Source organism: Ornithorhynchus anatinus, chromosome 1, assembly GCF_004115215.2.
Source record: "Ornithorhynchus anatinus isolate Pmale09 chromosome 1, mOrnAna1.pri.v4, whole genome shotgun sequence".
In the NCBI taxonomy this organism is placed as follows: Eukaryota; Metazoa; Chordata; class Mammalia; order Monotremata; family Ornithorhynchidae; genus Ornithorhynchus; species Ornithorhynchus anatinus.
In genome coordinates this window covers 10086382-10101382 of record NC_041728.1, presented here as the reverse complement: position 1 = coordinate 10101382, position 15001 = coordinate 10086382, and the positions used below count along the sequence as shown (strand labels likewise).

The 15001-nt window shown below is 49.7% G+C and overlaps 1 protein-coding gene across 1 annotated transcript in view; it reads left to right on the top strand.

The window, feature by feature from the left end:
• The first annotated feature begins 11461 nt into the window (after positions 1 to 11461).
• The window catches only part of LOC100081694 (leucyl and cystinyl aminopeptidase), a 99670-nt gene continuing 96130 nt past the window's right edge, over positions 11462 to 15001 (top strand). The window contains exon 1 of the mRNA XM_029066908.2: positions 11462 to 11527. Coding sequence (XP_028922741.1) covers positions 11509 to 11527 — 19 coding nt within the window. The 5' untranslated portion in view covers positions 11462 to 11508. The remainder of the gene's footprint in view (positions 11528 to 15001) is intronic.

The window sequence follows — 15001 nt, the reverse complement described above, 5'->3', positions numbered from 1 at the left end:
AAATCAGAAGAAATGATTCCAGGAGACCACAGGTAGACAAGAAGGCCAAATGCTTGAGTGCAGGGATTGACTATGCCAAGATTTTAGATCCAAGACCAGTCTGATTTGTTTGGGAGAAACGCCTCCTCTCCCCCCGGCCCCCCTCCCCACACACATTACCTGTATCTTCTTCTCTCCTTTGTCTTGAAAGACAATTCCCTTCTTTCTCTCCCTTCCTTGGGCTTCCTTCTTTTGCAACTTCACAGGGGTAAAACCACAAATACCTCAGGATACCTTTCTGCCACACGGTAACAGGAGGGAGTGGGTGAGCAAGGGTGGTGAGATAGATGAGAACGAAGCACAATGAGTAGGATGGTGTTAGAGGAGTAAAGTTTGTGGGCTGGGTTATAGTAAGAGGAGTGAAGAGAGGTAGTGGGGAGAGAGGTGACTGGGTCCTTAAAAGTCAATAACGAGGAGTTTCTGCTTGTTGTGGGGATGGATGCTACTTTATTTGCGAGGCTTCGTTTTCAGGTTTGAAATAGCTTCGTTTTCCATGAATACTATCCCCCTCTAACACTAAAATTTGTTTTTCTTTCAAGAGGAGCACACAGAGGGTTGAGAGTTTTCCATTAGCTGAACATAATAGGTGAAATGAATGTAAGCACAGATTTATGAAAAGAATCCCTTGAGGAGGCCCTTTCAGATTTGACACACTGGACAAAATGGACAGGCTGGTTACGCTTGAACATCTCAACCAGTGAAGATGTAAGGCGTTGGGGTTTTTATGGTATTACTTAAGCTTTTACTATGTGCTAGGCACTGTTCTAAGCACTGGGATAGACACAAGATAATCTAGTTAGACACAGTCCCTGTGCTACACAATGTTCACAGTCTTAATCCCCATTTTTCTGATGAGATAACCGAGGCACAGAGAAGTGAAGTGACTTATTCAAGGTCACCCAACAGTCAAGTGGCCGAGCCAAGTCTCTCATTCAACCCACACAATCAATCCGTCAACAAGCGCTGAGCTAAGCCCTGGCTTAGATACAAGATAATCAGGTTGGATATGGTCCCTGCCCCACACAGGGACTCACAGTCTAAGCGGGCGGGAGAAGAGGTGGTTAATCCTCATTTTATAGATGAGGTAATGATCTGAGCAGGCATAGGTAGGCTCGTTTATTGTTATTGTTTATTGTTATATTGTACTCCCCCAAGCATTTAGCCCAGTGCTCTGCACACAGTAAGTGTTCAGTAAGTAAGATTAAATGAATAAATGAAAAATTAACTGGCTAAAGGATGAAAAAGAGGGACTGTAGTTTCTGCAGGATTAGAATCGAATTTAAATTGTTTCTCAGTGATTTTTTTCCCCCGAACCACTAACCCAGAACTAATCTCTGGGGAAAACCCTGAGGAACAACTTTGAATTTATAACAAAAAAAGGCAGAAAGCCAAGACCACCACCTTAGCGCTCTTCTGCTTCCCCCTCCCTGCCCCCCACCCCCACCTTCTTTCTCTCTCTCACACTTGCTCGCCTCCATCTGTGAGGGAAAAGGGAGGTCTCAGCTCAGTGGGTGGCTGCTGTTGCCTCCCCAAAATGAACCTTGGTTTTCATATCCTCTTTCCATTCAAACCGTCAGTGTCCACCCCAGGGGTGCAAGGAGGGAGAGACCCACAGTCGGGTGAGCCCGACCTTGAGACTTGTTTATTCTGGGGATCTGACGAGACCTGAGAGTTTCCATCGAGGCCTGCAAAGACTCAAAATGGCAGTTTACTGAGCTATCACGCCTTTGAAGCCCAGCTCCTCCCATTCCTCCTCCCTGGCTAAAATCCCCATCCCCATTCTGCCCTCCGCCTTCAAAATGGCACCTCTGGATCATATTTAGATTTGGTTAATTCCTCGGGTGGGTTCATTGCTCCTGCTCTGGCAGTGGTTTGGGGGAGAGGAGTTTTCGCAGCATTTCAGAGTGACGAGAAGCATTTCCTGAGGGTCGCAGCCCCAGAATGGCAGCCAAACTGCCATCGGGGAGTCGATTCAAGGGCTACAGAGAAACAAATTTCACACCGTTAGTTCACTTGAAGGTGCCTGGTCTTATTCACCACAGAGGGAGGGATTGATCCATCTCTCTTTGGAGCGAGGAATGGGTTGTTATAGCATAAGCTGTCAGCAGCGTATCAAATATACGATTACCAGATGCCAGAGATCAGATTCAATAATACCAGATTCTCCCTCTAGACTGTAGACTTGTTTTGGGCAGAGAATGTGTCTGTTTATTGTTATATTTTACTCTCCCAAGTGCTTAGTACAGTGCTCTGCACACAGTAATCAATACATACGATTGACTGATTGACTGACAGTGGACCTCTCTCCACCTTGCATGAAGTAAACGGGGAATGCGTCTCTTTATTGTTTTATTGTATTCCCCCAAACACTTAGTACAGTGCTGTTTACACAGTAAGCGCTCAATAAATATGATTGAATGAATGAAGTCAACTCTGATTTGGCCCAGGGCCCATTTCAGGCAGTAAGTGAAGGAAGCATTTTAATTAATCCATCGATATTAACACAGCAATATAGAGCAATTACTGTGTGCAGAGCACTGTACTAAGCACTGGAGGGAGTACAATAAAATAGAGTTCAGACACGATCCCTGCCCTCAGACTGGGATCTGAGTGCTTAACAAATATCAGTGCTCCTTCGACTGATTGTTTGATATCAGGGCAGGGACCCTCTGGAAGGAAACCTAAGCAGTTTTTCACCCCCATCCTACACTCGGGCAGAGATCCACGTTGACTCGGCTCTGGATCCACCAGCTATTTCAACCCCATTTTATAGATGAATAAACTGAGGCGCAGAGTAGTTCAGTGACTTGACCAAGATCACACAGTTGACCAGTAGTGGAGCTGGAATTAGAATCCAGGTCCTCTGACTCCTGGGCCTGTGTTCCTTTCACTAGACCACCCTGTTTCTCCTCGCTGGGAAAAATTGCCTTACATTACTGACACCCAAGGAGAAGTTTACTCAACAGAATAAGGTCCCAGATGATCCAAGTTAATTAATTACATTAACACATTCATCTTGTCTTTCAATTACCTATCTGAAAGATTAAACAAGTGAAACTGGGTGACAAAACAGGATGCTGGTGTCAAAAGGACCCTAGAGAGAACAAGGCAGTAGTATGAGATCACGTATGAAGACTAAGGAGAACCGTCATTGGGCAGGGATTGTCTCAGTTGTCGAATTGTACATTCCCAGCGCTTAGTACAGTGCTTGGCACATAGTAAGGGCTCAATAAATACTATTGAATGAATGAATGAACTGTGGAGGAGATTAAAAGGAGACTTTTTGGTGAGAGTTGTCATAAGCGCTTAGAACAGTACTCTGCACACAGTAAGCACTTAATAAATGATTGAATGAATACTCTGGTCCTTTTCTGCTGGTTGACAACCCAGTTTTCATGGCTCCCCCTTCCCAGGCCCCCACTTTGGGTTTTGCAGATTTCATAAAAAAAGCCTGCACCCCAACACCCCCATTCTCTGCCTACTTTAGGTTGTCAATAATCTTCCCTCAAAGAAAGAGCCAGCTCATGTTTTGGGCTGTGAGCAAATCTACCGGGAACAGTGCTGTTGCTGCCGCTGCGCTATCTCTTCTTCTATCTCTAACCTCAGTTTCTAACCCACCCCAGCCCAGAAATGTCTGGCTGCTTTCAAATTGCCCAAAAGGGGTCTATAGATAGACTAGGAAGGCTTCCTGGAGGAGTTATGCTTTCAGTAGGGCTTTGAGGATGGGAGAAGGAGGAGTGGTCATCTGTCAGATACATAGTGGGAGTTCTGGGCAAAAATAATAATAATAATAATAACTGCGGTTGCTGTTAAGTGCTTACTATGGGCCAGGCACTATACTAGGCACTGGGGTAGACACAAGCAAATCAGGTTGGACACAGTCCCTGCCCCTCATGGGACTCGGTCTTAATCCTCATTTTACAGATGAGGTAACTGAGGTACAGAGAAGAAAGAAGAAAAACATGCAGCAGGCGAGTGGAGGAGCCGGAATTCAAACCCATGACCTTCTGACTCTGGGGGAACCATGCTCTATCCTCTACACCATACAGAAGGGAGGGGGTGAGCCCCGGTTCCTGGGTGGGTCAGGTGAGAGCGAGACTCAATGAGTAGGTGGTATTAGAGAAGCAAATCAATATCAACCACTGAGAGACCCCAGATTCTGGTCCGGCATCGCTCCTTTGGACCTCCTCTTCAAGTTTCTTAATGATCTACCAATGGTTATCAGGAGCCAGCTAAAATGAAGATTAATTCTCTACTTGTACATAATTCAATGTAGGAGGACTGAAAAAGGTTTGGTTAAGGATACACAGATAGGTTTTTCTGTGGAATTTGTCAAGCGCTTTCTATGCATCAAACATGTTCTAAGTGCTGGGAGAGATACAAGGTCATCAGGTGAAACACAGTCCCTGTCCTACATGGGGTTTACAGGCAAGAAGGTGGGAGAAGAACAGGGGTTGAATCCCCATTTTATAGTTGAGGAAACTGAGGCCCAGAAAAGTTAAGTGACTTGCCCAAGGTCACACAGCAGTCAAGTGAAGCAGCGTGGCTTAGTGGAAAAAGCCTGGGTTTGGGAGTCAGAGATCGCAGGTTCTAATCCCAGCTGTGTGATCTTGGGCAAGTCGCTTCACTTCTCCGTGCCTCAGTTACCTCATCTGTAAAATGGGGATGAAGACTGTGAGCTTCACGTGGAACAACCTGATAACCTTGTATCTACCCCAGCGCTTAGAACAGTGCTTGGCACATAGTAAGTGCTTAACAAATACCAACATTAAGTGGCAGAGGTGGGAATAGTACTCAGGTCCTCGGACTCCCAGGCCTGTGCTTATCCACTAGGCCACGCTGCTTCCTCTTTTGTTTTTTTTGGCTGAATTCCCTTGTCAAGATAAACATCTTCAGGGTTGGAGCAGGACAGTCCTCTCTATCTCTTTTTGACCCTTTTTCTCTGCCCTTTGTCCTCCGCACCCCCGCACCCCAACATTGGCTGGGCTCCAACTGATGTCACTAGGTGACCAGACTAATCCAGGACGGATCGACAGAATATGGAACTGACTCTCTTCTGCGGCCAGAGATGCCTTGCAGCAGAAAAAATGCTTCGTCCCCTTTTTCTGCCTTGCCCTGAGGAGGGGCTATGGTTAATTCTGGAACAGTTTTCATGACAATTTCTGCTGCCTTTAATTTGGCACTTAAAGATAGGTTTACCCCACGCAAATTTTGGTCAAAATTGGAAATTTCCATCAGAGAATTCCCTTGAAGAGAATGTACTTAACAGGCTGACCAGACTTTTATTTCCAGTTATTTTCTCCCTAATGATTAGGTTTTTAATTGTTGAGGCTTAATCTGATTTTACTGCTTCTCCCTGGCATTTCCATACTCTAGGTTTACTTTAGGTGATTTTTCTTTTCTTCCTGGTGCTTCCAGCACCTCTCAGTTTAGCATCTACAAAAATAATGAGGGCATTTTTTGCAGTTATTTCTGTATCATTAGTTAATATGACAAAAAAAAGTCAAAACGTATTCATCACTCAGTGGTATTTATTGAGTACTTACCGTGTGAACAGCTCTGTACTAAGCACACGGAGGAATGCAAGTGGAAAGGGCCTGGACCTGGGCGTCAGAGGATTCTAATCCCAGCTCTGTCACTTGTCTGCTGTGAGACAAGACACTTCACTTCTCTGTGGCTCAGTTCCCTCATCTGCAAAATGGGAATCCAATGCTCTGTCCTTCCTCCTCCTTAGATTGTCATCCCTATGTATCTACCCCAGAGCTTAGTACAGTGCTTGGCATAGAGTAAGAGCTTAACAAATGTCACAGTTATCATAATTATCACAGCACAGTAGAATTGGTTGACGTGATCCCTGCCCAATCTTTTGTTGGAATACCCTTCTAGATATCTCCCATCAGAAACAGAGAGTGATGTTTCTCTTTGCAGTTTGTTTTCATTTTGGGACACTATTCCATTTGACTAGAAAATCAAATTGAAACTGATTTATTTTTTGGGAGAAGATGACAGGTGATAGCATAACAAGAGCTTTACCGTTACTGATAGAGATTAAATCTGTTCTATTCATCCATTCATTTTGTGATTCTATCAAAACCCGAGCCAAGTTGGTCCGATGTGATTTTATTTACATGTTTCCAGTCTCCTTTATACTATGCTCATTTTTCCCTCCTCCTATTTATTCTATCCTAATAAGAGCCAATGAAATTTCTGCATCGAATAATTAGATATGAATAATATGACATGTTACATAAAACCAGTACAGTTCTGTGATGTGAAAAATTAGCTATTTAACACAGATGAGAAGTTCTGGGTGGTAGAATGGGGGTGGGGGAGAATGAAAATCAGTGTCATGGAATATAAATGAAATTTCATAAAATCATAAATCAATCGGCTTGGCACAGTGGATAGTGGATGGGCCTGGGAGTCAGAAGGACTTGGGTTCTAGTCCTGACTCCTCTTGTCTGCTGTGTGACCTTGGAAAAGTCACTTTACATCTCGGGGGCCTCAGTTACCTCATTTGTAAAATAGGGATTAAGACGGTGAGCCCCATGTGGGACGGGGGGGGGGAGGGGGGGACTGTGTCCACCCTGATTAATTTGTAATAATAATAATGATGGCATTTAAGCGCTTACTATGTGCAAAGCACTGTTCTAAGCACTGGGGGGGATATGAGGTGATCAGGTTGTGCCACGTGGTGCTCACAACCATTTTACAGATGAGGTAACTGAGGCACAGAGAAGCTAAGTGACTTACTTGACCAAAGTCACACAGCTGACAAGCGGCAGAGCCCGTATGTACCCCAGCAATTAAAATAGCGCTTGGCACATAGTAAGCGTTAAACAAGCACCATAATAATAATAACTATTCGAAGAAGCGAGGACGACGACGGAGGAAAGGCGGTGCAAGGGTGATTTTTGCAAAAGAAGCAGGCAGAGGAGAGGAAGAGGGAACTGAGGCCCAGAGAAGTGAAGTGACTTGCCCACAGTCACACAGCTGACAAGTGGCAGAGCCGGAATTGAACCCATGACCTGTGACTCCAAAGCCCGGGCTCTGAGGTGTCTATCTCATTGATTCTATTTCTCTTGATGATGTGTCGTCTTGTTTTTGTTTTGTTCTCTTTCGCTTTGTTGTCTGTCTCCCTTCGTTTAGACTGTGAGCCCGTCACCGGGCAGGGATGGTCTCTACCGCCCAACTGTACATTCCAAGGGCTTAGTTCAATGCTCTGCACATAGCAGCGTGGCTCAGTGGAAAGAGGCCGGGCCTGGGAGTCAGAGGTCATGGGTTCGAATCCCGGATCTGCCACTCGCCAGCTGTGTGACTGTGGGTAAGTCACTTCACTTCGGTGTGTCTCAGTTTCTGTGAAATGGGGATGAAGACTGTGAGCCTCCCGTGGGACAACCTGATGACCCTGTATCTCCCCCAGCGCTTAGAACAGTGCTGTGCGCATAGTAAGCGCTTAACAAATGCCAAGGTTATTGTTATTAGTAAGCGCTCAATAGCAGCGTGGCTCAGTGGAAAGAGCCCGGGCTTGGGAGTCAGAGGTCATGGGTTCGAATCCCGCCTCTGCCACTCGTCAGCTGTGTGACTGTAGGCAAGTCACTTGACTTCTCTGTGCCTCAGTTCCCTCATCTGTAAAATGGGGATGAAGACTGTGAGCCTCCCGAGGGGCAACCTGATGACCCTGGATCTCCCCCAGGGCTTAGAACAGTGCTCTGCGCCTAGTAAGCGCTTAACAAATACCAACATTATTATTAAATAGTGACTGAAGGACGAGGTCCGCAGCGGGAGCAGCAGCTGCCGCGACGCACTAAGTGGCAGCGTCAGCTGGAGAGGGAGGTTTGCTCCCCAACCAGACCTCTGCTGCAGCTGCAGCAGCGACCCGAGCTGCAGCAGCGACCGGAGCTGCAGCCGCTGCAGCAGCGACCGGAGCTGCAGCCGCTGCAGCAGCCGGCTCCGCCGGGCTCCTCCTCCTTGGGCTGACTTTTTTTCTTTCTTTCTTTCTTTCTTTTCTTTCTTTTCTTTCTTTTCTTTCTTTCTTTCTTTCTGCACCAGGCGGAGCCCGGTTGGAGGAGCGTCCCGCCGCGGCTGCACAGGCAGGGGCCGCAGGTCGGGTCGTGGGGCAGCTTGCAGAGCGCGCCCCCCGGCCTCTACTGAGCATGCGTCACCGGCCCCTGCACACTCCGCCTCCTCCCCTCCCCGAATCCAGGCCGGGTTTTGTCCCGAGCCGAGGGAGCCGAGCCGGGTGACGTCACGGGGCGGGCGAGGGCGGGGCCGCAGAGGCCCGGCCGCCTTCATTCAGTCATTCGCTCATTCATTCATTCATTCATTCACTCACTCATTCATTCATTCATTCACTCATTCATACACTCGTTCATCATTTGCTCATCCCTTCACGCACTCATTCATTCCTACACTCATTCACACACCCGTTCATCATTTGCTCATCCCTTCATGCATTCGTTCCTCCACTCATTCGTTCATTCATTCCATCACTCATTCATTCATTCATTCCATCACTCATTCTGTCACTCGTTCTGTCACTCATTCAGTCACTCATTCACTCATTCATTCAATAGCATTTATTGAGCGCTTACTATGTGCAGAGCACTGTACTAAGCGCTTGGAATGGACAAATCGGTAACAGACAGAGACTGTCCCTGCCCTTTGACGGGCTTACAGTCTAATCATTCACTCACGCATTCATTCAGTCACTCACTCACTCATTCATTCAATAGTATTTATTGAGCACTTACTATGTGCAGAGCACTGTACTAAGCGCTTGGAATGGACAAATCGGTAACAGATAGAGACAGTCCCCACCCTTTGACGGGCTTACAGTCTAATCATTCACTCACACATTCATTCAGTCACTCACTCACTCACTCATTCAATCACTCATTCATTCATTCATTCAGTCACTCACTCATTCCCTCACTCATTCAATCACTCACTCATTTATTCGGTCACTCATTCTTTCATTCACTCACTCACACATTCACTCATTCATTCTTTCAAACATATTTATTGAGCGCTTACTATGTGCAGAACACTGTACTGAGCACTTGGAAAGTACAATTCAGCAACAAATAGAGCCAATCCCTACCCAACAATGGGCTCGCAGCCTAGAAGGGGGGAGATAGACAACAAAACAAGTAAACAGGCATCAATTTGTTAGCGCTTATGCGTGCAGAGCACTGTAATAAGCGCCTGGAAAGTACAACTCAGCAATAAAGAGAGGCAATCCCTGCCCACAACGGGCTCACAGTTTAGAAGTGGGGAGACAGAGCTGCAGGGAGACTGCATCAACTTCATTCACTCATTCAATTCAATTGTAATAATAATAGTCATAATAATGATGGTATTTGTTAAGCCGTTACTATGTGCCAGGCACTGTACCAAGCGCTGGGGTGGATACAAGCAAATCGGGTTGGACACAGTCCCTGTCCCACGAGGGGCTTACAGTCCCTGTCCCACGAGGGGCTTACAGTCTCAATCCCCATTTTCCAGATAAGGGAACTGAGGCCCAGAGAAGTAAAGTGACTTGGCTAAGGTCCCACAGCAGACTCAATCAGCTGGCGTCCTCCTACCTTACTTGGCTGATCTCCTTCTACAGTCCAGCCTGCACACTTCAGTCCTCTAGCATCAGCTTACTCATGGCGTCCCGATCTCACAGTGCCCTGCACATAGTAAGCGCTCAATAAATACTATCGAATGAAACCATCTTGCTACAGATCCCTTTCCCACAACTATCTTCCATCTCTTTCCCCAGCCTGGGACTCCCTCCCCCTCCATATATGCCAAATCACCACTCCACCTTCAAAGCCTTAATTATTATTATTGTTATTAAGGTTGCATCTCCTCCAAGAAGCCTTCCCTGATTCAGTCCCCTTTTTCGTAACTCCCTGTCCCTTCTGCACTGCCTACGCACTTGGATCTGTGATCCCTGGCATTTGATATTTACTCCACCTTCAACCCCCCAGCACTTATGTACACATCTTTAAATTGGATATTATAAATTATTTATTCACATGTATATTAATTTTTTCTCCCTGCTAGACCGTAAGCTCGCTGTACGTTGGGAATGTGCCTGCCAACTCTGTTTCACTGTACTCTCCCAAGCACTTAGTAGTGCTCAGCACAGAGTAAGCACCCAGCAAATACCAGTGATGATGAGCAGGATATCGATGAGGTATTCAATACACATCCTACAGATGAGGAAACTGGGGCACAGAGAAAGTAAGCGAATTGTCGGTCACGCGGCAGGCAAGTAGCGAGGCCGGGAATAGAACCCAGTTCTCTAGACTCCCAATCTGCGCTTAGGACGGTGCTCTGCACGTAGTAGGAGCTCAAGACTGTGCGCCCGTCAATGGGCAGGGATTGTCTCTGTTGCTGAATTGTACCTTCCAGTACATAGTAGGTGCTCAATAAATACTATTGAATGAATCAGTATGACTGACTGAATGAATGAATGAGTGAGTGAGTGTGCGAATGAGTGAGTGAATGCAGAGTGAATGTTTGAATGAATGAATGAGTGAATGTTTGAATGAATGAATGAATGAGTGAGTGTTTGATGAATGAGAATGAATGAGTGAATGTTTGAATGAATGAATGAGTGAGTGAATGTTTGCATGAATGAATGAGTGAATGTTTGATGAATGAGAATGAATGAATGAGTGAATGTTTGAATGAATGAATGAGTGAGTGTTTGATGAATGAGAATGAATGAATGAGTGAATGTTTGAATGAATGAATGAGTGAGTGTTTGATGAATGAGAATGAATGAATGAGTGAATGTTTGATGAATGAGAATGAATGAATGAGTGAATGTTGAATGAGTGACTGTTTGAATGAATTAACGAATGAGTGAGTGAATGTTTGAACGAACGAATGAATGAGTGAATGTTTGAATGAATGAATGTTTGAATGCACGAATGAGTGAATGTTGGAATGAATGCATGAATGAGTGAATGTTGGAATGCATGAATGAATGTTTGAGTGAATGTTTGAACGAAGGAATGAGTGACCGACTGAGTGACCGACTGAGTGACTGAACGAACGAACGAACGAACGGGATTTCGGCCTCTGCAGAGAGAAGGGCAGAGGCGGCGGGCGGGGCCGAGGGAGGGGGAGGGGCCGATGGGCGGGGCCGACGGGAGGGACCAATGGGCGGAGAGGTGGGCGGGGCTTCGGCTCCCCTCCTCCTCCCTCCCCCCTCCCCCCTCCCCCCTCCCCCCTCCCCCGGCGGGCGGGCGCGGCCGCTGCCAAAACCCGGAGCTGGACGACGCGGAGCGGCTGTGGCTCCTCCCCCCCCTCCCGGTCCCGCTCCTCCTCCGGCCGCCTCGCCTCGCTTCGCCTCCCCCGCAGCCCGTCCGTCCGCCCGTCCGTCCGCCCGTCCGCGCTGGGCCTGCTCAGGGGGCCGGGGTCGGGCCGGGGCCGGGGCCGGGGCGGCGGGTCCCGGCGGCCGCGGACATGGAGGCCTTCGGCAACGGTAAGGGGGGCAGGGCCCGCTCCTCCCGCCTCCTCGCTGCCCCCCGCCCCGATCGACGGCCGCACGGACCCCGGGAAACCCAGGCCGGGGCCCGGTCCGCCCGGAGGGGGCCCACCCCGGCCCGCCGGGAGACCCCCCGACCCCCAGACCCCCGCCCAAGGGGCTGCGGGGGGCGGGGCGGGCCGGCCCGGGAGGGTCCCAGCTCGGGGAGGGGGTGGGGGGATGCTCCAGGGGGGGTCCCGGGCCGGGGAGGGGGTGGGAGGATGCTCTGGAGGGGTCCCAGGCCGGGGAGGGGGTGGGAGGATGCCCCAGGGGGGTCCCGGGCCGGGGAGGGGGTGGGAGGATGCCCCAGGGGGGTCCCGGGCCGGGGAGGGGGTGAGAGGATGCTCCAGGGGGGTCCCGGGCTGGAGAGGGGCCGGATGGATGTTGCAGGGGGAGCCCAGGCCGGGGAGGGGGTGGGAAGGCCGCTGCAGGGGTGTCCAGGGCTGGGGACGGGGGAGGGGGGCTTCCGCAGGGGGATCCCAAGCCGGGGAGGGGGTGGGAGGATGGTCCGGGGGGGTCCGACACTCTGGAAGGGGTGGGAGAGCTGCTCCGGGGGGGGTCCAAGGCTGGGGAGCGGGTGGGAGGATGCTCCAAGGGTATCCCAGGCTGGAGAGGGGGTGGACGGATGCTGCGGGGTTATCCCAGGCTAGGGAAGAGGTAGGGGGGATTCTGCAGGGGATCCCAGGCTGGGGAGGGGGTGGGAGAATGGTCCAGGGGTGTCCAAGACTGGAGGGGGTGGGAGAGCTGCTCCGGAGGGATCCCAAGCTGGGGAGGGAGTGGGGAGGCTGCTCCAGGGGTGTCCAAGTCTGAGGACGGGGCTGGAGGATGCTCCAGGGGGGTCCTAAGCTGGGGAGGGGATAAGAGGATGCTCCAGGGGTGTCCAAGGCTGGGGATGGGGTGGGAGGATGCTCCGGGGGTATCCCAAGCTGGGGAGGGGGTGGAGAGCTGCTCAAGGGGTATCCCAGGATGGAGAAGGAGTGGACGGATGCTCCGGGGGTATCCCAAGCTGGGGAGGGGGTGGAGAGCTGCTCAAGGGGTATCCCAGGATGGAGAAGGAGTGGACGGATGCTGCAGGGGTGTCCCAGGCTGGGGAAAGCGTGGGAGGATGCTCCAGGGGGTATCCCAGGCCGGGGAGGGGCGTCTCCAGCCGGGGGGTGGGCTGCAGGGGCGACCCACGCCAAGCCCTCCCTGCGGAGCAGCTCAGATGGCAGAGCAGATGGAGGAGGCTCCCGGCGCCCCAAGGACCCCCGACAGCATCGCCGTCGAAAGGGGCAACCCGGCTGCACCCCCAGCCCCACGCTCCCCGGCCCGGCCGGCCGAAACCCCCCTCCCCGAAAAGTAATAGACCGACTCTGAGGCTGGCACGACTTGAATTTCCTCTTAAAACTTTAGGCCTTTTTCTCTCGAGGTGGTGCTTCGGGTGATAGTTTTTGCGCAGAGTGGACCGTTTAGGCCAGAGATTCTGGGAGGTCACGTAAAATTCTACATCTCCTTTGTCCTGTAGCATGGCTTTATTTTCATCTAGCTGCCTATCAAGAGGCTCTGGGCTGACACATGTCCAAAAAAGGGTAATCGTTCTACTTAGTCCCGGCAGACGGCAAGTTCGTTACCGTCTCCCGTGCTCGGCTCGGGGCATCGAACTGCCGTGGCTGTGTGGGAATCGAAAAGTCTGTTTTTGAAAAGCCTCTGGGTAACCGGATTCGGCGCTGGCGGATTTTTTACCGTCGTCGGCCGGCGTTAGAGAAAATAGTTTTTAAATGATCCTGCGGGGATCTATGATTTACGTCCAAAGCCCTTTTTTAGTTTGCGGAGATCAGTGGAGGAGCTCAGAGGGAGGGAAACGGGGTCGTTCTACTTCATATTGAGATGCTGATGTTTGAAATCTTGCTTCGCCTCAGTCTTTTGGGTGGAAGTTGGAGCCTAGGCCCCCCTAGGAAAGTCAGGATTGGGCATTTGGGAAAATCCCGGGATTAAGGATGATGTTTCGTTTCCTCCTCCTCTCCCCTCGCACACATTTGAGGGAACAGTAATGATGATTTAATGTAGCGGGTGTCTCCAAGCTTGAATGGTATTCCGGGAGCGTGCATTTTTGTTCATAGAGGTGTTGAAGCCCAAACTGGATTTTCATCCCCTTCCCGGATTTGTGCAGGAGACCTTTATGGCCATATTGGTTTGTGTTGCACCGTTCGCGTTTTCCTTCTCTTTGAAAGCGGACCGTGTCAGCGCCTTAGCAGTCTTCTGAGAGTAGGGGTATTTGAGGAAGGGACAGGGTTCTGGGTCTCATCTCTTGTTCTCGAGCATCTGGACAGAAGGCAGAAGGCCCTGGAAGATGCCCCTCGGGGAGGTTGAAGATACTTGAAGCTCAGGAAATGTTTTTGTTATATTATTTCGTACTCTCCCCCAGCCTTTAGTACAGTGCTGTGCGCACAGTAAGGGCTCCATAAAAATGATGGATGGCTAGTAATAAATGCGATATCTGTTATTTGACCTGATTATTTTATATCTATCCCAGTGCTTGGTACAGTGCCTGGCACCTAGTAAGCACCTAACACATACCATTATTATTATCGATAATAACTGCCAACTAGGTGCAGAGGGGTAGATGCAGTAAATCAGATCGGACACTGCCTCTGACCCACATGGGGCTCACGGTGTAAGGGGGAGGCAGAACAGGCACTGAGAAGCAGCGTGGCCTGGTGGAGAGAGCGGGGCCCGAGAGTCAGAAAGACCTGAGTTCCAATCCTGGCTCCGCCCCTTGTCTGCTGTGTGGCCTTGGGTAAGTCACTTCACTTCTCTGGGCCTCAGTTACCTCATCTGTAAAATGGGGATTAAGATCGGGAGCCCCATGTTGGACAGGGACGGTGTCCAACCTGATTAGCTTGTACCTACCCCAGCGCTGAGTACAGTGCTGGGCACACAGTAAGCACATAGCAAATACCATTAAAAAAAGTCCACTTTACAAATGAGGAAATTGAGAACCAGAGAAGTCAGGGACTTGCCCGAGATCACACTGCAGGCAAGTGATGAAGCCAGGATTAGAATCCAGGTCTCTTGACTCCAAAGTCCTGTGCTCTTTCCACTAGGCCACACCACTTCTGCTGACTGAAAAGCAGCACTTTCATCTCCCGGTTTGTCCTTTTAGTTCTAGTAAATATCTGCTCTAGGCTAGGACCGACCCGAATCCGCGAAAGGTTTCGTCCCAGATAGCATTTTTAAAACTTTCCTAGAAGCTTGTGGGCAGGGAGGGTGGCTGGGGAAAGTAAGTTTCATTCAGCTGTCCCACTACTCAGAGTAGCTGGAGCGCTGAGAACGCACTGTTTGTAGATTTTTCTGTTCTTTAAGGTCAGAGATGTGGTTATGTCTGTCCAGGCAAACTTATGGCCGGGATGAGAACTGCCCAGGGCTTGCCTCTTTCCTAAAAGGGCCCTGGTG